The sequence below is a fragment of the Eretmochelys imbricata genome, chromosome 5, assembly GCF_965152235.1.
Source record: "Eretmochelys imbricata isolate rEreImb1 chromosome 5, rEreImb1.hap1, whole genome shotgun sequence".
Classification (NCBI taxonomy): domain Eukaryota; kingdom Metazoa; phylum Chordata; order Testudines; family Cheloniidae; genus Eretmochelys; species Eretmochelys imbricata.
Genome location: NC_135576.1, coordinates 22,669,881 through 22,693,547, shown reverse-complemented (window position 1 = coordinate 22,693,547; position 23,667 = coordinate 22,669,881). Strand labels below are relative to the sequence as shown.

The following is a 23,667-nucleotide window of genomic DNA, read 5'->3' as shown; positions in this document are numbered from 1 at the left end:
ACAGATGTCAAACTAACAAGCCTATAGTTACCCGGATCACTTTTTTTCCCTTTCTTAAAAATAGGAACTGTGTTAGCAATTCTCCAGTCAGATGGTACAACCCCTGAGTTTACAGATTCATTACAAATTCTTGCTAATGGGCTTGCAATTTTGGGTGCCAATTCCTTTAATATTCTTGGATGAAGATTATCTGGGCCCCCCGCTTTAGTCCCATTAAGCTGTTTGAGTTTTGCTTCTACCTCAGATATGGTAATATCTACCTCCACATCCTCATTCCCATTTGTCATGCTACCATTATCCCTAAGATCCTCTTTAGTCTTATTAAAGACTGAGGCAAAGTGTTTGTTTAGATATTGGGCCATGCCTAGATTATCCTTGACCTCCACTCCATCCTCAGTGTTTAGCGGTCCCACTTCTTCTTTCTTTGTTTTCTTCTTATTTATATGGCTATAGAACCTTTTACTATTGGTTTTAATTCCCTTTGCAAGGTCCAACTCTACTTGACTTTTAGCCTGTCTCACTTTATCCCAACATGTTCTGACCTCAATAAGGTAGCTTTCCTTGCTGATCCCTCCCTTCTTCACTCCCTATATGCTTTCTGCTTTTTCTTAATCACCTCTCTGAGATGCTTGGTCATCCAGCTTGGTCTACAACTCCTGCCTATGAGTTTTTTCCCCTTTCTTGGGATGCAGGCTTCCGATAGCTTCTGCAGCTTTGATTTAAAATAATCCCAGGCCTCCTCTACTTTTAGATTCATAAATTCTTCAGTCCAATCCACTTCCCTAACTAATTTCTTTAATTTTTGAAAGTCAGCCCTTTTGAAATCAAAAACCCTAGTTGCAGATTTATTTTTGTTAATCCTTCCGTTCAGTTTTAACTGAATTAGCTCATGATCACTTGAGCCAAGATTATCCGCTACAACCATTTCTTCTATGAGGTCCTCACTACTCACCAAAACCAAATCTAAAATGGCCTTTCTCCTTCCCTCCCTCCTTCCTCCTGTGTTTCCTCCATTTTGCCAGAAACTCTTCCCAATCGTTGTATATGTACTCCTTACACGACCCACCTCCTTGCTGTCATCTGTGATGTAACTGAGCAAACTGGGAGAGGTGGGTGAGTGGGAATGTGTATATGAATAAGTGGATGGAGTTGTGGGCAGTCAATAAATTGCCTGCAATTGGGCTGAATGTTCATGAGATGAAAGAGAAGATCTAAGACCACAATCCCGTAAACACCAATGCCCCCATAACCTTGCTCACGTGTAAAATTTAGCATATGCACAAGTGCTCGCGGGACCAAAGCCAAAGCATTTATACAATTTCTCATCACTGCAGTACCTAAGCACCTCTGATTAGTGCACTAGTCTTCAGGTATTCAGTGCAATTTTTTTCAGTCTGGTACTGTGTATTCCTCCTCTTTGTTCTAGGGTTAATGGGAATGAACACAGCCAGGCCCAACTGGCTATGTACTTACACTTTGAAATTTAAACAGGATACTAACCATCAAAGTTAAGAATGAAACAAACCATAATTACTCACTAAAAATAAGTCCCCTCTACCCCCGCATATATTATTCTGATCCAGCTGGAATGCGATTATTTCTGGAAGTATGAGAGTCATTACAGGAGAAAAGAAGGGCAGAGCTATAGGGAAACATATAGCCAGAATATATGTGTATCTATTTTTGTAGTAAGAACACGATATTTTGCGTGTAACATTCCATTAACATAACTAATGAGAGTTAAGTGTTTTATTTGCCTTTTTTTTTCTTTTTATCTTGATACAGCTGTGGACAGACTTACAAACCTCCTCATGTCTTCAGGGACGGATGGTTCAGATCAGGCTGACCCCTGCAGCATCCTTGTAGCTGAAGAAGAAACCAGTTCTGGGAGATGTGAAGAAAAGACTTTGCAAAACGAAAATCCAGACAATGTCACAAAGAGAACAATGCTGCCACCTGATGCCAAGACCGAAGAGGTGCAAGCAGGTTTCTCGGAGGTCAGCTGTGCCAAGGACTGTGCTGTGAGCCCAGTCACTGATATTGATGACTTCATCAGCAAATTGAATTCTTCAGAGGATAGAACTTCACAGTCTCTACTGACAGTAGCAAGCCCCAGAGATGAGTACACTGCTGAGTGCAGTTGTGAGACAGAGGAAGGTTGTTCTACTAATTCTGAGCCAGATATAATGAAGAAGGAGCTATCTGAAAAAACTGTGAATTATGCAGCTAATGCACAGGGGATTTTGGGGTTATCAGTACTGGATTCCATTAATACAGGCAAACTTTTCACTGTGAATAAAAGCTGCTTAAATAACTATTCTAGGAATTTTAGCAGTTTAAGTGTAGATGATTTGCCTGCAGCAGACTCTGTGGAAGATACAAGAAATGAACCATTTCCAAAATCAATGTATGGTGCTGTGGAGGATTCTCCTTCAGACACAGAATCTCTCACCGAAGCCCCGGATTCTACTGGTGACAGTTTGCTCTTGCCATCCGCTGATGGTAAATCCTCTGAAACCTGCAATATTACAGAGTCAGATGAGGAGCAAATTGAAATTTGCTGCATGACTAATGAGCCACATCAGCCGATTCAGGAGAATCAGCAGCTCACATCTGCTAGAAGCATACTTCATCATTCCCCACCATCCTCTCACACTGCAAAAGTTTTACAAACAGAGAGCGGTGCGGTATATAGTTCACTGGATACAAACAATGACAAAGCTCCATTTATACTAGAAGATCAATGTAATTCAATTCTACACACCCCACAGCATTTAAATACTGTTCCAGCCACTCCCTTACATTCTTTCCCCTCAGTGTCTCTACCAGATAAAGAGACCCTCAGCCCTCCATTGGGTGTTCATCCAGTTTGCTCCTTCCATAACAACGGTGCCTTAAGTACAGAAGACAGAATGGGCTTGGAGAACAATGAAAAATCTGTGAAACCGTGTGAGTCTTCCAAAGATAATATGGCTTTGCAAAGCAAAAATATGAGTTTCTGCACTACTGAGAAGGTGAATGGCTTGGAAAGCAATTTGCTGGACAAAGAACAACATGATAAAAAACAAGTATCCAATTTTGAAAGTGAACTGGTGGCTAATGAGTGCAATCACAAGGTTAGTTATCATTCTGCTTTGACAAAGAAGGAAACAAACAGTTTGGCTAATTTGAATAAAACTGATAGTAATCGGATAGACTCTTTATCACAAAGATCAACACTCACGTCCAGGTCACCCACTCCTACTAAATCAAAAGATCTAAGTAAGGCTGGTACGACCCAGGACTTGTCAGGGAAAAATGAAAAAGTTAATGGTGGGCCATTGGGAAGAAGTTCTAATGCAAAAATCCAAAGTTCCAGCACAAGCTACAGCAAAGGAGTTACAGTACAGCACAGCCCAACCTCACAGAAAAAATCGCATCATGAAATTAAGGCAATGGCCCAAAGGACTATTGTGGAAACACTTTTAAATAGTCAGAGAGCCAAAACAGGACCAAAGCTAAAGGGCCTTACTATCAAAAGTAAAACGAAGGCAAATTCAGAAGCTCCGAGCTTTAATCCTGCAAAAGCTAGTGGGACTGATCAGAGAAGAACTTCCGTTTCTCCACAGTTATCACCCAAGCTTCTAGGAAAGAAAGTCTCTGTGTCCCGTAACCTACCTACAAACGTGGAACCTGGCAAGAGCACACCACCAGTCTCTAAGACTCTTAAATCCGAGCAAGAAAATAAACCATCTCTAGCTGTGCTTGAAGAAACATCACCACCTCCGTTGAATGGCAGCAGCAGCTCAGTGGAAAACGATGAAAAGCAATCAAGGGGCAATAGTGAGCTAAGTGTTGCTGGGGAAATGGAGCATCAGAGAGAAGGTGAAAAACAAAAAGAAAGGCCGGCTTCAGTGCAGCAGCATGTGTGTAATGAGAAGGGAGTTAAGATGCATGTTGGTGATTTCAAAGCTAGGGAAGATCTGACCAAAGTAACTACCTCTCCTAAGCAGACGCTGAAAGGTGAGTATGTGAAAAAGAGAGCTGAAAACCATGGCGCAGGCATAAACCTGATAAACAGCAGTTACAGTGAAGATGATATTCAGCAATTAGGTCCTCAAAACCTAGAAGTCTGTAACAATCACTCCTCCTCACTGAGTTCTCCCCCGATTCAGCAGGAGCAGCCAGAAGGCCAGGAAATCCAACGCACATTCATTGAGGTGAGGTTATCCTCCTCCTGTTCCTCCCTAGCACCATCTTCAGAGCAGCTGCTGCTGGAAAAGGCAGAAGCTACTAATACAAAGGTCAGCCAGTTAACTGAGGAGATAGGGGATGGCCAGTATTTCACTCAAGTAGATACCGTTGGGGATGGAAATCGACACAGTGCATCCAAAACCGTGACGAGGACTTACTCAATGCCAGCCCAGTTGTCGAGTCATTTGAGAAAGGACAGTAATGTTATAGATGTTTCAGCACACCCCATGCAAGGTGTTCAGAACAATGTTTCAGGGATGCTAAAAATTGTCCATCTTAGGGTGCTGAATGGCCAGGGCACCCAGGATGGAAAAGAGCAAATACACACTCCCCAAAGTGTCCAGAAACCAAGCCTGGAGCAGCTCTCTTTAGCTAATGAAAATAGCTGCCCTGCCACAGATAAACTAAAAACTTTCAAGAGAAATTATTATTATTATGAACTGAACTGGCCACAAGAATCTACCTCATCTTTCTCTGTGAAACAGAGGATCAAATCTTTTGAGAATCTGGCAAATTTCGATAGACCAGTTGTTAAAGCTATAGACATACATTCAACCTCCATGAGTTCTAAACCATACGTTGGTAGACGATCATCTAGTGGGATATCCTCCATAAGCACTACCAGCACAAATGATGCAGTGCAGACATTGAGGCGAAGTTTGAGTTCATGTAGCGACAGTCAAAGTCCAACATATCCTCAGAAATCGCAAACAAATGTAATCTTAGCACATGTACAGCAGAATTCAGCAGACAGCAGCAAAGACGACATTCATTTAAAGAAAAGCAAGGGAGAAGACACTTCAGGAGATCTGCATGTCTCATCACCCACGACACCTCACATCCGAAGAAGCAGGGGTTATGGCAGGCATTCACTGTCCCGCATGAAGCTCCGAGAGCTCAGAGCATTGAGCATGCCAGATCTTGACAAGTTGTGCAATGAGGACTTCTCAGTGGAACCCGAGGCCACCCATTTCAAAACAGAACTGGAAATTACACCCAGGAAATCACTCGGCCTGCCTGCTGAAAATGTTTCAAATCTGAATGCATCGTCTGCCCTCTCCAACCTTGCAAAAATGAATCGGCTATGTTCTAAAGGGAGTAGTCCTTGGAATAGTGGCTTGGGGACTCCTGGGTCAGCATCTGACGATGATGTGCCACATGACAGCTCCCCAGATAGGAAGCCATCAGAAAAAAGCTGGTCAATCAGGTCAGTTTAATGTTCTGTGGTTATTGATTGAAAAAGCATTTCCTGAAATACTGTTCTTGTCATTCCTGCAGTTTTTTCTCAGGCAAAACTTCCAGTTATGTAGGACCTAATTGCAAGCCCACTGAAGTTAATTATATTTCAATGGAATGGCTTTAGATCAAGCCCTCACTCCGCTATCAGTTGGACACAGTGTTTCTCAAGCTTTAAGTATTGTATATTATGGCTATTCGGTGAGAAACATGGCAGAGGTGGCTGCATTTCATTCATGGCTGAAATGCCCTGTATAAAACGGGCTGGATCCCATGCGGTGCTGAGCGCCTTTTGCAAATTCCTGAGCACCCTCAACATTCACTTAGGTCAAGGCACTGAAATGAAGCCATTGGGATTTTAGGTGTTGAGCAGTTTAGAAGAGATTCCACATTTCCCTTCTCTCTAGCCCTCCTTCACTTTCTTTCCTTTAACTCTCTCTCTCTCTCTCTCTCTCTCTCTCTCTTTTTTTTGGTAATCTAAAGTGAGATAACTGTTGTCCCTTGCCCACCTTAGATGGGAGCCTGTCATTGTAGTTCGCTTTTCCTAATATGGCAATTACTGAGCTCACTGACACTCTAATAGCAATATTTTTAAAAATAATCTCCCTTTGTTTTATCCTGTTGGTGGTTCAGATCTTTAAGAAAGATATAGGGCTTCATTTCCAGGCCCATTTAAATTTGGCCTCCCTTTTTGCACCACAGTATACAGCCTTTCAACAGTTGATTCGTGTGTGCAATCAGAGGTGTAAATTGCCTAAAGTGAAGATGCTGTAATGGAGGACACATCTGAAAAATGTTTTTCACCATTTAAAGAAATAAAAGTAACAAAAGTGGTGAGATAAAGCTCAGGTAATTGATGCTAATGTGAAATGTACTGTACTTAGTACTGAAACATATCCCTTCATTCTGACAGAAATACAGTGCAGCGTTTTACATTTATGTGTATATTATTTTTAGCTTGGACCAGCTATTAGTCTCAACCCTGGACCAGCAGAAACTGCAATCTGTTTTATCGTCAGTAAAGGCAAAATGTGATATCATCACTGTGCTCCAAGAAGTCAAAGAACAGGCAGAGGTAAGAAATGGAAGATCAAAACTTAAAATCACTAGCCACATTTTAGGTTTCAGAGTAACAGCCGTGTTAGTCTGTATTCGCAAAAAGAAAAGGAGTACTTGTGGCACCTTAGAGACTAACAAATTTATTTGAGCATAAGCTTTTGTGAGCTACAGCTCACTTCATCGGATGCATACTGTGGAAAGTGTAGAAGATCTTATTATATACACACAATATAATAACATAATATAATAAGATCTTCTACACTTTCCACAGTATGCATCCGATGAAGTGAGCTGTAGCTCACGAAAGCTCATGCTCAAATAAATTGGTTAGTCTCTAAGGTGTCACAAGTCCTCCTTTTCTTTTAGCCACATTTTAGTTATCTATGTAAGTAAGTTCTTTTTTAATACAGGTTAAGATCCATTCCAGACAGGTTTAGAAGACATCCAGTAGCCCCATTTTCAGTGATAACCTATCACTGTTGATGGCACCACTGCTTGCCCCTAATTTTGTAGCTTAGAATGTCTGCCATAAACTCATGTGGTTCATTTGAAGGACTTTTTAAAAGTTATTTTGATGGCAGGTATAACTGGCTTACTCCTCTAATGTGAAAACAGTTGTGATCCACAGTGAAATGGTCTATTCTGCAAATCTGTTGGTGGAGCATGTCTCTGTGTCAGGCACTACCAGAGCTTAGAAAGTCTTTGAGCTAGCAAGTAGCTGCAGGCCAGCTTTAACACCGTTAACCCCATCTGGCTCAAACCAAGTTCTCAGCCAAACATGAAATGCCAATCTTCGCACTTACTGGAAGCTTCCTATTTTTTATTATCATTAAAGGCGATGAAAACAGAATAATCTTTGTTTAAATGTGTACTGGCAGCTTGGCAGCAACATGAAGCATGGCTGCTTGGGACACCCAATGTTGCAAGAGGCTCCTGGCTCCTCTCTCTTACCCCTCTGGTCCACGGAGGCCAGGCACTGTACTAAGGCAACCTTCAGTGGCCAGGTTCCTAAAAGCCTCCCAAGTGAAATTGTTGCCAATTTAGCCTGCATGCACATGTGCGAGTGTGTGAGTATTCACATGGTAACCACAACACTTGAGGAATTGAGTGTAAGTGACATCTGGTGCATATCACCAGCTAGTGAGGTAGATTTGGAAAGTTTCTGAACTTTATTTGTGAAGGTCACAGTTTCAAATATGAGATGGGATGGGGAGAACCAGAACCTCCTAGAGTGACTTGATTTTATCTTTCCCAGGACAGCCTAGTTAAAACTTTTGAGTCCCCAGAGCTGGGTGAGCCCAGGTGGGTATGGCAGCTTTTCCAGAAATACTAGAACTGGATTTTACTCGTGGCCAAAAATAATTTAAATGCACTTTCAAGTATTTTACATGGAATCTTAGAGAGATTATTTATTCATGCCCGTTTTTAAAATCAGAGAACTCAAATATTTATAAAACTGAATGCTTTTTGGAAGGACTCTATGTCTGCATAGTTTCTCATATCACACTTAAGGCCAGTATGGCACATAGGCTGGAAAACTTTAGTCACGTACTGAATTGAAGCCTACAATAGAGGAGTTCTTCAGAATTATACAAGCACTGAAATATGATGTGGGCGTCTTTGTCTGATTCAGACTGGAAGCTCCTCTGGGCAGAGATTGTGTCTTCCTTTATGTCTGTGTAGTGCTGAATTTCCTGCTAGCATTCAAAAACAATGAGGGCAATTAACTATTCAGAGAATTTACCAAGAGTTGTGGTGGATTCTCCATCACTGGCAATTTTGAAATTAAGTTTGGATTTTTTTTAAGAAAAATACTGTAGTTCAAAGGGAATTATTAGAGGGAAGTTCTCTGGCCAGTGGTATGCAGGAGGTCAGACTTGGATGATCATAGGGCTCCCTTTGGGGCTTTGAATCTCTGAATAAATATTAGGAAAATAAAGAAAAAAGAGAACATTGAAAGATAATTGTTGTGCAGATCGGGTTTTTTTTTTGTTTTTGTTTATTATTGTTAAACTAGTGCTAGGTTTTAAAGGGCTGGCCTTGTGGTTAAGGGACAGAACTGAGATCAGAGCTCCTTCCCACCGTGCCACTGATTTCCTCTGTGACGTTGGGCAAGTCACTTAGTGCCCAGTCTGTTGAGATGAAGACTTTGGGAAGATGAGTATGCACAGCAGCTCACAGGATCAGGAACCTGAGCACTTCATGCCTCAGTTTCCTCATCTGTAATATAGGGCTAGTAATAATTACTGGCCCCACTGGGTGGTTGTGCGCTTAGATTAATGGATTCCTGTGAAGCACAACTGTATTATCAGATGGAAGGTATTACAGTATGCCATGTCCTTATGGGGCGTAGCTGTGCAAAGCAAGAATGAGATAATGTTCAGATTGTGCATGTGCCTGGACTGGGATGTTTAGTCCTAGGAAACCAGGAAAAGCTGAGGTGACATCAGAATAGCAGGTGGGGGAAACAGTAGGTGCATTCCAGGCAGAGCTGCATGACAGAATATGAAGTAGAAGTAGGGTGTTAATGTGCAGCCACATACTTACTATGTACACAGGATAGCTGGATACCGTTACCATGCAATCTGCTGCATTTAGCACACTGTGCTAAGGACCCTTCTGGATTTTAGTGTTGAACTCATTTATAATTATTGTATTCTTTCGTTTTCTCATCCAGTGACAGAAGGCTGCTCTGACTTAAACCAGCTGGTTACAGCCCCATAGGGCTTTTCTGGCAGCCAGGGGTTACCGGGCCGTGGGATGTTTGGTCACATCCGCTTTCTTCTGGGGAACACCTCTACACGGGGTGCTCAGGGAGGGGTGGGGACAACAGCTTTGTGCACGGGTCTTTCCAGCTCCAATGCATCACAGAATCATAGAACTGGAAGGGACTTCGAGAAGTCATCTAGTTCAGTCCCCTGCACTCAAGGCGGGACTAAGTATTATTTGGACCATCACAGGAGATGTTTTCTTTCCTCTCTCTCCCCCAGCGAATTCCTCCCTCAATAACCTGATGCATCACTGAAGATGCAGTCTCTAATTTGCTGCGACCCCCCAGGAATTCGCCGTTTCCCTTTCCCCACCCTGCAACACCTTAGCAGTCTACCTCGGGTCCCTCCCAATCCACCCTGGCCAGCTCTTAGACTGGCCCAGCACTCCCCAGAGCTGCCCTTCACACAAGGGAATCCTCCAAAGGCCACTGAATTGCCACAGAACACCCATAGTGTGGCCAAGAATCAGGCCCATTATATTTACAGTACAACCCTTAATAGTGTTCGCTTCCCCCATGCCTTTTAGACTGGGGCTTTAATTTAAAAGACAACCCTCTGAGTTAAACACATTTTCAGTCCTGTGAACTAAATATGTCATTTAATGGTAAATAGATTAAACTGTGTCAGGGCCTCGATTCTAATGAGATGCCATTAATTTAAGCATTGGCAGTTCCTGGAAATGCTAAGAGCTGGACACGATCCAAGGCCAGATGCTGCTTTACAGTGTCAGCGCCTGATGATTTGCAGCAGGTCCAGTTAATATCTTGTTACTGCCACCAGACTATTGTTTATTGTCTTATTTATACTGGAAAATGTCTATACAGGCTGTTCATAACAGTATTCCTTTCACCCTAATAACTGATGAATGCAAGACACCCAACTTGATAGTCTCATCCAGCGTAGCAAACTCTGTGCTCTGGCAGTAGCCCACCATTTCATATAAATCAGTTTTACAAGCCACGTTGAGCCCTGGTGAAAGCAGGTGCCATTCCATGGTCTTCACTGGAGTGCCACTTGTTTATACTGAGGCTGAATTTAGCCCAAAGTGTTCAGATCACTGAAGAGTTCTCTCCGCCCTTTGCTGGGATGTGAAGTGGAATGGTCCTTGTGGTACCTGGAATTCCAGTGCTGTCAAGCCTTGCTTTTGCACATCCCATGTCATACTGTAGAAAATAGAATTTTTCACTTGCAAGTGTGATCAAAGATGATTAAGGATGATCAAGGGCTGATTGAATCTGATCAAAGATGATCAAGGGAACAAAGACTCAAACAGTCCCCAAACACACAATCCCAACTGACACCTTTGAGTATCCTGAAAGAGAAAAACTAACAGCCAAAAAGCCAAACAAGCTCATTCACACCTTGTTCAGCAGGGAGATCTCCCTCTCAAACTCCTCTGTTCACTAGCTCCCTTAGTGGTTGGTACTGAAAGGTAAATACAGTACATTGTAGTCCTCCTTAGTATGTTGCATGAAACTGTGATAGACTGGACAGCCCATGGGTTTGGCAATAGGATACCTTTTATTTATTGGTCGTTGGCTTGAATTCAGTCCAGGTCAGGAATGGCTGATAGTTGTCACCAGCTGATGACTGGTGACTGGATTTATGTGAAACCAGTTGGTCTCATGCACAATTCTTGTTGGCAGTCCTAGGGTATGCCTTGACTTTAATTACGGGATATGATTGCATCTCAGGGCAACATACGTGAGTTAGATTTCATCTAGCTCATTTGGATCCTGGAGCAGTAAAGACACAAGAGTGTGAATGTCAGCGTGGGCTGGACAAACCCAATTAGCACCCTGGGTAATTACTCATGGGGATAAGCCAGGCTGAAGCTCATGCTGCCGTGGCTTCGCTATTCTGGGACCTGAGCTAGTGAGATTAAAGCTAGCTCAGGTATGTCAGCTCGAGCTGCAATCACACCCAGCCGTTACAGTGTAGACATCCCCTTCGGTAGAAGTCCAAGAGCTGAACAGGTGCAGAAAGCGAACTATTGCTGTAGAGGATCCATTCAGGGTAGAACTAGGGTGCCATGGTGTTGTCTTAGATTAATAGATTATAAGGCCAGAAAGGGTCCCCGTGATCATCTAGTCTGACCTTCAATCAGCCAGCTGCAGGGGTCAGGAAGGGGTCCCTCGCCCCATGTTTTCTGGGGTTTTTTTAGTCTGCTTCCTCTGAAGCATCAGGGATGGCCACAGCGGGAGAAAGGGACATTGGAAGGGGTGGGCCAGGGCTCTGAGGTGGCAACAAGGCTGCTTAATCATTTCTGTGCCATTGCGGGGGGCCTTGGCACTGGCATACTTTGGGCCCTCCTATTCGTTGCCTGTGGTATAAAACACTCTAGTCTCCCACGGGCTGTAAAACTCTGGTCTAATTTTGGTTGTTGGGTTTAGTGTGTGGTTGTGAGGTGGTGTTGGTGGCCTGTGCTATACAAGGGGTCAGACTGAATGATCTGGTGGCCTTAAACTCTATGACTCCCCATATAACACAGGCCACCCCTGAATTAATTCCTGTTTGAACTAGAGCATGTCTTTTAGAAAAAATCCAATCTTGATTTAAACATTGCCAGTGATGATCAACCCAGCACAACCCTGCTTAAGTTGTTTCATTAGTTAATTACCCTTCCTGTTAAAGATGTGTGCCTTATTTCTAGTCTGAATTTGTCTGGCTTCAGCTTCCAGCGATCAGCTCTTTGTCTGCTTGATGGAAGAGCCCCCGTTACTGTCTTCTGAGAGAGCCTGCACTGCTGCTCATGCTGTACCCACTGTGTGAATAAACACAGGACTTCAATCTGACTCCTTTCACAAGAACGACATTAGCTTTTTAAAACTGTAAACTCAAGTTGCAGTAGTGTGAGTGTGCTGGGACTCTTTAGCTTGTATGGGTGTTTTGTCTTGATCTGTGGCTTCCCTCACCCTCTTCCGTTCTATTGTTAGAGCAAAGAAGAAGCTTACTTTGTGGTCTTGAATAAAGAAGAAGGTGCTGGCCTGGGATTTAGTGTCGCTGGAGGGATAGATCTGGAGCAGAAATCTATCATAGTAAGTGATGACCGCAAGTCTTTTTCAGCAAAATTGACTGCAAGGCAAGCTGGTAATTAGATCAAGTGTTCATCTAGCAAGTGTCACTGCAAAGTCATAAACCAGGGACTTTGAGAGGCTGCTGCATGCTATCATGAAATCAGAGAAGGAAGTGCCTGGGTGAAAAATAAGTTGATGCAATATTTTTATTACTGAAAATGGATGTCAATTACATTTTCAAACTAGATTTAAAAGTGCTTCTTAGATTAATATGTAACTGGATTATTAATCTATGGGATCAACTGCATCAAAATCCCAAGGGATATAAATAAAATCCCACATACTCAAGGTAAATGTAACCTTTAATGTAACCTGAAATGTAAGTAGATTTCAGTTTCCAGCTTTTGAACTTTTGTCATAAAGTGTCCAGGTATGGAATGTTTTTATAAACCTAAGGACAGCTGTTTCAGACTGAGGCAAACATTCTGGATTTTGCTTCACAATGTACTTTTGGTGACAAGTGAAAACTAATTATAATTACTATTTATAAGGTACTTTTAAATCCAGGACATTGTAAGTGCCATTAAGTGATCCCAAGGAATAAAAAAGTGATACCAAACAACTGAAACACTATCAAAAAGTAGAACCAGCGAGAGAGAGAAAAACAAGAGAACCAATGTGCCATGCAGCAAGCCCTCTGAAGTGGGAAAGCTTTTAGATTCCACACTTATGAAGATGAACCCATTAGATGCTGAGAGTAGGAGGAGGGCATGCCTCAGTCTTTGGACCTGTTACAGGGCGGCACAAATTTCCTTCCCCTTGTCCCTGTGCTTGGGCTGGCCAAAGAAAGGGTCTCAGATGCCTCTTGCAGGTGCTTCACCCGTGTTGTTTTATTTACAGTGGCTGTACAGTCCCGATTCCCCCAACACCTGTCCCTGCTCCGACCCCTCACTGGGTCCTCTGGCCTTTGAGGCTTGTGTCAGCCAGCAGAGACAGAGCCTCAACCCTCCTATCTTTCTGCCTGGCTACCCCCATCCTGAGCTCTTCCCTGGGTTTATATGCCTTCCCAGTCATCAACCCAGCTGGTTCCACTAGGCTCAGCAGACCACACTGAGCCTGCCCTCATTAGGGCCTGCAGCTGGGCTCCCTGCTAAGGGTCTTGGCTCATACGCCTGCCACCCTAAAGGGAAGCAAGGTCTTTAGCAGGGCATCCAAAGGTTTTATACCTCTGCCCTGCAACAGGACCACAGTGACACCTATAGGAATGGTAACTCATTTGAGACCTGGCTCCATTCTTATTGAAGTCAGTAGTCAAACTCCCATTGATTTGAGTGGGAGCAGGGGTAGGCTCTGCCAGGGTGATGAGGCTGTTTGTGGAGCACATATTGGGATCAGGGGGAAAATAACAAGAGAAAATTTCACCCACGAATCCACTTTTAAGCACAAAAACTCCCCTGCCAGGTAGGGTATTATTAAGGGGGTTCATTTTTAATCCAAACTGACACTAATATAGCAATGTTTCAAGCCGCACCCCTGCCTTACAGCCTTACATATATGCATGGTAGCTCCTGCATTTTCCCAGAGCTTCCTGCCTTGGCTTCTGGTCAGAAGTGCCTCCTTATATGTCTCCCCTCTGAGTTACACCCTTCTTTCAAGATATTGAGCCTAAACACAGCTACAGTTAGTTAGCGCCTCACTGGGAGTGCCTCCTTACACTGCCTCTGAAACCTGCCTGGAAACGTTAGCCTCTGAAACTAGGGTTCTTTAGCAGGGCCTCCTCCTGGGGACTGTGTTGGGGTGAGGTACAGCAGGGCATTGGGTCCTTTCTAGGGGATGCCCAAAAGACTTGCACTCCCCCTCGTAAGTGCCAGACAGTCTATGAAATACCTTGAGATAAGCATATAGAATTGTCCTCACAAATTCACAGCATGAGCCTTTTTGAAAGGAAGCATATAACAGTGCTCCAACAGCTGCTCAGCATCTTGTAAACGAGTCTTTAAAAATCCAAAGTTGCTGCTTTCAGGCCATTTTCTTCTATCAGTTACACCAGCACAAATCCTGAGCCAGTCTACTGGAGCCCAAGGGGTTACTCCAGATTTTCTCCACTCTAATTGCCCTCTAGAATTTTCCATATTTGCAAGGAAAAAATAGTTTACATAACCAAAAAGACTGTTAAATCTGTGATGGTGAAGAGAGTATTGGAACAGCCAAATCATCAAAAAAAGGCACTCGAAGCTGCACAGTTGACCATGTAACAGCCAATGTAAAATACACAGTTATCTCTGCAGCTACTTCTTTGTGCCCAATCTTGCAGACACTTTAACCTGGCATCGTGCTTGGGGCACCTCATAGGAACATAGGACGGAAAGAGACTTCCTGGGTCATCGAGTCCTGTCCTCTCCTATAGCAAGGAGCCCTGTCATATAATCCCATTCATAAATTTATTAAGCTCTATCTTAAAATTAGTTGGCTTACTTGGCCCCACTACTCCAATTGGCAGGATCCTTTGATGGTTAGAAACCTTCTTCTAGTTTCCAGCCTAAATTTATTCCTGGCCAGTTTATATCCATTTATTCTTGTGTCATCATTGTCCTTCAGCTTTAATAGCTCTTCTCGCCCCAATATTTATCCCCTGATGTACTTACAGAGAGTAGTCAGATCCTCTGTCAGCCTTCGTTTTGCTAGTATCCTCTTATAAAATAGGCCTACTGTTCCCCAGATCATCCTAGTAGCTCTGCTCTGAACCTATTCCAGTTTGAATTCCATTTTTCTGATCTGCCAAATTCACGGCCATGAAAAACGCGTCACAGACCGTGAAATCTGGTCTCCTCCTGTGAAATCAGGTCTTTTACATGCTTTCACCCTATCCCATACAGATTTCATGGGGGAGACCAGCATTTCTCAAATTGGGGGTCCTGACCCAAAAGGGAGTTGCAGGGGGCTCACAAGGTTATTTTAGGGGCGGGGGAAGGTCACAGTATTGCCACCCTTACTTCTGCACTGCCTTAAGTGCTGGGCGGCCGGAGATCTGCGGCTGTTGGCCGGGCTCCCCGCTCTGAAGGCAGCACCCCGCCAGCACAAGTAAGGGTGGCAACACCATACCATGGCAGCCTTTCTTCTGTGCTGCTGCCTTCAGAGCTGGGTGGCCAGAGAGTGGCCGCTGCTGACTGAGGGCCCGGCTTTGCACGTAGCAGCGCAGAAGGAAGGGTGGCAATATACCATACCATGCCAGTCTTCCTTCTGCGCTGCTGGTGACAGTGCTGCCTTCCGAGCTGGGCTCCCGGCCAGCAGCCGCCGCTCTCCAGCGGCCCAGCTCTGAAGTGCGCCGCTGCCAGCAGCAGGGCAGAAGTAAGGGTTACAGTACCCCAACCCCCCCTACAATAATTTTGCGACCACCCCATAACTGAAATTTACTATTTTAAAAATCCTATTACTGCGAAACTGACCAAAATGGACCGTGAATTTGGTAGGGCCCTAAACGTGGGTGACCAGAATTGTGCGCAGTATTCCAGATGAGGTCTCACCAGTCCCTTTAACAATGTCATTAATATTTCCCTATCTTTACTGATATACCCTCACCGAGGCCTTGTCTACTCTGCAGGGTAAGTAGATGTAAGTTACACAACTCAAGTAATGTAACTTACGTTGACGTAGTCTACAGCAACTTACCGCAGTGCCTACCCCGTGCTATGTTGGCGGGAGATGTTTTCCTGTCGACATAGCTTCAGCCTCTCATTGAGGTGGTGGAATACTGAAGTCGATGGGAGAACATTCTCCCATCAACTTATCATGTCTTCCCCAGACCCACTAAATTGACGCCGCTGCATTGATTGCAGCAGCACCAATTTAGCCCACAGTGAAGACAAGACCTGAGGGTAAACATTATACCTGATAGTGTTTAGAATATCAGACTCTTAGATTGTAAGCTTTTTGGGGCAGAGCCTTCACCTTTATCTGATTTATACAGCACTATGCGTGTTCCTGATACTATCAGAGTATTAAGTAATAATCTTTCTTTTAGGTCCACAGGGTGTTTTCAAAGGGTGTGGCGTCTCAAGAAGGAACTATCCATTGTGGAGATCTCATTCTGTCAATTAATGGCATGTCTCTGGCGGGTTCAGTCCATGGAGATGTTCTGAATGCTGTGCATCAGGCAAGACTGCACAAGTATGCAGTCATTGTCATCGAGAAAAAGAAAGACCGAGAAAAGATTTCATCCAGACTTGAAATATCAGCTACCGGCAGAAAACACTTTGTGCCTGGAAAGGATGTTACCATGGAAATAGGAACAGGTATGATCTTAGTCCAAGAATAGTTGGAAGGGAGTCACTGCAGAGCAGACCAAGGGGAAAATGTCCATATGCTTCAGATTATAAGTGTCTGTTTCTTAGGTGATCAGAGAAAGCAAATGAAATTAATTTTAACTTTTATTTGTACTCTTTGGAAGCCAAATGCAATTTTTAGAAGCCGTCATAAAAAGGTAGACACTTAGATGAACATTTAGGGCCCGCATCAACTCCTGTTCATGTTTATGGCCGTTTTTCCATTGACTTCAGTACGGCATGCATCTGGTCTAACAGGACTCCCGTTTATAATTAAAATGATTATTTCATAACCTTATGGCAAAAGACAAACTATTTTTGATTTACACATACTCGTCCAATCCAGGATGAAATTGGGGATTATGTGTTTGAAGGCGTTTAAAATAACAATAGTGAGTGCAAAAACAAAGAAACCAAATCTAGAAGTACAGTTTATTATTCACAGGGAGTGGAACTGATCTATGAAATGGCAGAATTTAATTTTTATTATGTTTTTATTAAAATATACAAGAAAGGTATTTTGATATTACAGAAAACAGAGCGATCTAGCCAAATCCCAATCCATTCCAAAGATGAGACTGGAGAAAAGTTACAACTTAGCAGCTCATGGTCCCAGTGGCTCTCAGTGGCCTCATGAATAGGTTCCGGATGGGCACATGGCCTTGCTTTGGAGCCGAGATTATACTTGAGATGTTCTGAATGGGTCTCCTGGTTTTAGAACTAGGACACTTTACCATTCTGGTCAGCTGATATTTTCTGACCATGTTGTGTTGCTTGAGGAATATTTCTGGGGCTGCACTTCAGTGGTTCCATTGATATCCAGCCTGGAGAAGAGGAATCAATCAGTGATGATGAATAACTGTCATTGCCAAGAGCTCTGATAATGCAGCATCCCTCCAGGGCAGGGATCGGCAACCTTTTGGAAGTGGTGTGCCAAGTCTTCATTTATTCACTCTAATTTAAGATTTCGCGTGCCAGTAATAATAATCCATGCGATCCACACTGAGCTGTGCCCCCTCTTGGCCCTGTCTGCACTCCTCACTGCCCCAGGCTGCAGCCAGAGCGCCACAGCTGGGAGTGGCTGCAGAGCCCCGGCCAGTGGCCGGGACCCCAGACCAGCAGCAGAGTCCCCTGGACCGGTGGCCGGTACCAGCGGCCAGAACCTGGGCTGGCAGGGGCACAGTGGCCGGTACCCCAGGCCAGCAGCAGAGCCACCTGGACCGGTGGCCGGGACCCGGGGCTGGTAGCATGCTGAGGGGGCTGGCAAACAGAACCCCAGGCCAGCAGTGGAGCCTCTGGGACCGGTGGCCGGGACCCGCGGCCAGTAGCGGGCTGAGCGGGGCCGGCGGACGGAACCCCGGCTGGCAGGGGGCTGGCAGACGTACCCCAGGCTGGTAGCGGAGCCCCCTGGACCAATGGCCAGGACCCGGGCAGTGTGAGTGCCACTGAAAATCAGCTCGCGTGCTGCCTTTGGCACGCATGCTGTAGGTTGCTACCCCTGCTCCAGGGTAATCTGCCACTAGCAGTCCAGGTGCTCAGTTCAAGCTCGGCACCAAGAAATGGAGGCACAGAAAAGTCAGTGACCCACTTTTGAAATTGTCAGCTCTAGGCTTTAGCTGAGGCTGTTTTCGTCTATATTGGTATTTTTCTTGCCTTTCTAGTGTTTTTATCCTGAATCATAGTAGAGCATCCAAATACCCGTCAGAGAGAGGAATCACTTTATAAATAAATGGATGTGATCTTCAGCTCTGTAAACTGGTGTAACTCCATTGTTTTCAATGGAACCATGCAGATTTACACCAGATGAGGATCTGGCCCAAAATATTTATTAACAAATTGGGGTGGTCAAAGTGTATGCTGCAGATTAAATGTAGTCCATGAAATTTTAATATGCAGCCTATTGGTATCTTCATTTTGATGTAGAGGTGTGGTCTCTGGAAACAACATATGTCAGGATGCAGTATGCCATCTTGATTAGAATGGCTTTTCCGTAACAGTTTTATGGCCACATAGACTTAATGGACATCACTGTAGGTGGACCCCCTGACTTTCTGCTCCAAAAGTCCTCTTGCCACTTGAGCTGAAGAGTGCATAGCCTCTGTGGGCTGCAGCTACTAAAGAGCAACACAATCTCACTTAGAGTCCATCCTGTAGAGTGCAGCTGTTACTCCTGGGAGAATTCTGTGCCAAAAAATTCTGCGCACAATAAAAATTCTTCCAGGCCCTCTTCTGTCCCTGGGAGGATGAGGATCAAGCCTGCAGCCAAACTGTACAGCCTTGGCTGGGCCCTCCACTCACTGCAAGCTGGGCTCTCTAGAATCCAGTGGCCCCTACTGGCAGCCAGCAACTCTGCAGCCCCAATTCTGTGGGGAAACCCAGAATTCTGCACAAATTCTGCATGGCACAGGGGTGCAGAATTCCCCCAGGACAAACGCACACTAGCCCATACATTTACATAAGCCCCTTCCCATTAGGCAAAGCTCATTCTCAGATGCCTAAGGTACAGTTTTTAAATTCAACAATTGGCACTAAATTTATGGCTGTATAAATTTGACAGTCACTGGGGCAGGAAGTGGGCAGGGAATAGAACATAAATCATAGAAATGTAGGGCTGGAAGGTGTGCTTGAGAAATTATCAAGTCCAGCCCCCTGAACTGAGACAAGACCAAGTAAACCCAGACCACCCCAACAGGTGTTTGTGCAACCTGTTCTTAAAAACCTCCAGTGATGGCGATTCCACAACCATCCTTGGAAGCATATTCCAGAGACGAACTAACCTTATAGTTAAAAGGCTTTTCCCAATATCTGACCTAAATCTCCATTGCTGCAGATTAAGCCCATTACTCTTTTCTCAAGACTAAACATGCCCGTTTTTTTAACATTTCCTCACAGGTCAGATTTTCTAAACCTTTTATCACTTTTATTGCTCTTCTTTGGACTCTCGCCAGTGTAATCACATCTTACTTAAAGTGTGGTACCCAGAATTGGACAGAATACTCCAGCTGAGGCCTCCCAGTGCCACGCAGAGCGGGACAATTACCTCCAGCGTATCACATATGAGACTCCTGTGTTAATATTCCCCAGAACAATAGAGTGACCAGATGTCCCGTTTTTATAGGGACAGTCCTGTTTTGGGGGACTTTTTCTTATATAGGTACCTATTACCCCCCACCCGCTGTCCCATTTTTTCACAGTTGCTATCTGGTCACCCTACAGTACAATATTAGCCTTTTTCATAACTGCATCACAATTTTTACCTGTATTCAGTTTGTGTTCTGCTATAAACCCCTCTGATCCTTTTCAGCAGTACCACTGCCTCGCCTGTTGTTCCCCCATTTTGTAGTTGTACATTGATTTTGATCTTTCTAAGTATAGTACTTTGCATTTGTCTTTATTGAATTTCATCTTGTTGAAATCAGACCAATTCTCCAATTTGTCAAGGTCATTTTGAGTTCTAATCCTGTCCTCTAAAGTGCTAACAACCCCTCCCAGTTTGCTGGCATCTGCAAATCTTAAAAGCACACTCTTCATTCTGTTATCTAAGTTATTAATGAAAATTTTGTGGGTCCCCACTGGATACATCCTACCAGTTTGACAGTGGACCACTGACAACTACCATTCGAGTACGGCTTTTTGACCAGTTACGCACCCATCTTATAGTAACTTCATCTCGATCATATTTCCCTTGTTTGCTTTTGAGAATGTCATGTGTGACTGTGACAGAAGCCTTACTAAAATCAAGATATATCACATCTATTCCTTTGTTCCAAATTCCTGGGGCCATTTCTACATGATTTCTGCATAATTTCTATTAGGTGTAGCAGTATTATGGTTTATAACTTCTGTGGTCCAGCTGCTAGAGGACAGCATACACACACTGGTAGAGATCTGACATATCCATTGGTTAGCGAGCAGGAGCATAAATTCACACAAGTCAGTATATTACAAAACCCTCCCTTTAAAAAAAAAAAAAAGTGAATGGGTTTTGCTCAAATTAATGTTTGGACAGCCTTGCTCTTTAGAAACCCATCATCCAAGACCTAAATAAGTGGTATCAAATTGAAGACTACAAAGTTTTGCAGCTCATTGTTCTTGTGATTTTTTTAAACACTTCGATTTTTTAAAATTAATTTTTACTAAATCCCGTTGGGCAAATGTTCAGCAGGCCTCCTTAATGTCACCCACAAAAATGTCTAGGCATATCCTTGTTGAACATGAGAAATCTGAATTACTCCACACCTAATAGGTAATTCCACATTGCAAAAACTGACTTGCACATGCCACTGTGGGTTGTGCAACTGCATAATATGCACGTGCCCTTAAAAAAATTTGACTGAAAACATGTTGCAGTTTTAGTAGAAATTAAATGGTGGATCATTTTCTCACCACAGCAAAGAATTGTAGATCCATAACAAAATATTGCACGTATTCTGTTGCAGGTCCAATTGTGGATATGAGTGGTGTTGTTTCTGTTGAACTGTGGAAAACCTCTGCTGGCTTAGGGTTCAGCCTTGATGGTGGAAAAGCTTCAATTTCTGGAGACAGACCTTTGCTTGTAAAAAGAATATTTAAAGGTATCTGGAAAATAAATTTGCATGGCTATAATCCCATTTTCTTCTATTACACACTGTTCAGACTTTGTTGAATTGGATAATGATGGAGCTAAGTTATTTTCTAATGCATTCTATACCTCTTAATAACTAAAGGCCTGTTCTTAAAAACACTGATCGTGGTAGTAAGTGCCACACCTGCTGACAAGTGTTTGTAGGATTAATGTGGACGGATTGAATAAGTGTGCTGTGATTATGTGCTGGGCTTACCCATTACCATAAATATTGAACTGCAGCCAGCAACATCATTTCATCTAGCATTACAACAGTATTCTATAACAAGCTAGCATTTCACCTCTTGTCTCCCATTCCTGTGAAAAGCAAAGCTGATACTTACGGTGAAGGAGAGCGCAGTGAAACCGTGGTTCTGTGTTCTTCCCAAATACTACTACTCCTGCTCTGACCTTTTACTTCTTTCTCTTTTTTCGTTTTTGTTGAGCTTTCCTCTGAAGTTCTTTATCTACAATATGGTGTTAATTTTCTGCTTCAGGTGCTCTTAGCACAGTGATCAGCCTTCTCCCAAGAGTACAATACACTGTGCATGTGCATTGGAAAGCTGCCATTCTTGGATGCTCTGCCTGTCAGCCAGATGGTTAAACTTAAATGTGTTGCATGCAGAGTGGAAACCAATGCCCAGTACTTTTCACATGGTTAGTCCTGGCTCTTATGGATACAATCATGTGAAAAGCCGAGTGCCTTCTACAAGGAACTGAGCCTCTTTAGCTCCCATTGACTTCGGTGGGATCCAAGGGTGCTCAGCATCTTGCAGGATCAGGCCCCACGTTCCTATTCTCTTATAAAGGAAAAGAGTCAAAATGAAATCTATATGGCCTAGCAACAAATCAGTTTCACTTTTTAACATTTAATATTTAAACATTTATTTTGTGGAGGAGGGTCACTTTTAATTTTGTATAATAATCATTGTGTGATTATTTGGAACACTCCCATTTATGTCATTAATTACAACTCCTACTGGTGTTTCTTGATACATGATGATACAGCTACGTTATCATAGAGAAAATACACTTTCATCACTAACATATGGTTTCTAACTGGGCAGGAAGTTTACCTCTGTCTATATCCTAAACCTTGTTTGCCCTCTCACTGTTACTAATGATTTCACAGTCCATTGTTTTATCCTCTGGAGAATAAAACGCCATTTGAGGTTCATACCTGGGCGAAAAATGGCCTGTTACATTTTCTGTGGAAATAACTATTTTTGTCTATGTGAACATGCACATTTATTTAATTCAACAGGTTTTCTTACAAAATATTAGACCAATATACAGCAGTTTTGATGCCCCCATATTGCTTAGTTAATCTTAGCAGAAGCTTTGTTTGACACAACATCTCAAACAACCGGAATTTAACATTATCTCAGCTACGTTAACACTTTACTGTTACTGTGTGCACTATGTTGGAATAAATTGTTAGTGCTGAGTCTCAGGGATTAATAATACAATTGGCATTGTTAGAAGAATCATTTATTTCCCATTTGCCACAGTGGAAAGCAATCCCTTTGTTTTTATATTGACTGTAACTTGTTTGCTTATAGGTGGCGCTGCAGAACAAGCTGGAAAAATAGAAGCTGGAGATGAAATTGTTGCCATTAGTGGAAAATCATTACTTGGTCTCATGCACTATGATGCCTGGAACATCATTAAATCTGTCCCAGAGGGACCAGTTCAGTTGCTGATCAGAAAGCACAGAACTTCAGTATGACAGAAGCACTGTTTGTAGCTACACTTGTTTAAAGCAACGTGTTCATTAGAAATAGTCCTTTCAAAACAGACTACAAGCTGTCCTTACATTTTTGAAGCTGTGTAGAAGTGACTTAATGCTCTGTAGCGGCATGCTAAAAGCATCAGAAGAGCACTGTGATATGCAAACAAGGAACATGTCGGTTTCATGCAGTGTGTTTATAAACTTTACTTTCCCAGGATGTAAGAAGCCAAACAGTAAGAGGACTTTTGTGTCAGGTGGTATTTTAATGGAACTTCAAAACCTTTTAGCAGATTCTGTTTGAAATGTTTTGCCTGTTCCCAATATTTTTAGTGTTTGGAAATTGGGAGCATAACTCATTTGTTGCTATCCTGTTCACGAGGATGGGTTTTTTTGACTGTATACTGTATCACTTAGCTATAACTTGTCTTCAACACACTGACTTGGGGTCCAGTCTGTATTTGTTATAAAAGGAGAATGTCTGGAACAATCTCACTTTATTCTTCTAAGTGCAGTTTTGCTAAAAAAGCATGACAAAAAGAAGTATAATTTTGCACAGCTTTGTAAATCTAAACCACAAACATTTTCTCATGAAGCTCAGAATCATCTAGAAAACTATGAACTGAACACACAACTCTGTTAAATCTGCTCTCAGTGACATCTCATTAAATCTGAACATCGCACCATATTAATGCAT

The 23,667-nt window shown here is 43.1% G+C and overlaps 1 protein-coding gene across 1 annotated transcript in view; it reads left to right on the top strand.

Moving 5' to 3' along the window:
• Positions 1 to 22,970, top strand: part of PDZD2 (PDZ domain containing 2) — a 215,528-nt gene extending 192,558 nt beyond the window's left edge. The window contains exons 19-24 of the mRNA XM_077816233.1: positions 1,786 to 5,440; positions 6,427 to 6,544; positions 12,236 to 12,337; positions 16,338 to 16,608; positions 21,078 to 21,212; positions 22,804 to 22,970. Of these exons, the coding sequence (XP_077672359.1) occupies positions 1,786 to 5,440; positions 6,427 to 6,544; positions 12,236 to 12,337; positions 16,338 to 16,608; positions 21,078 to 21,212; positions 22,804 to 22,970 (4,448 nt within the window). The remainder of the gene's footprint in view (positions 1 to 1,785; positions 5,441 to 6,426; positions 6,545 to 12,235; positions 12,338 to 16,337; positions 16,609 to 21,077; positions 21,213 to 22,803) is intronic.
• The last annotated feature ends 697 nt before the right edge of the window (positions 22,971 to 23,667 follow it).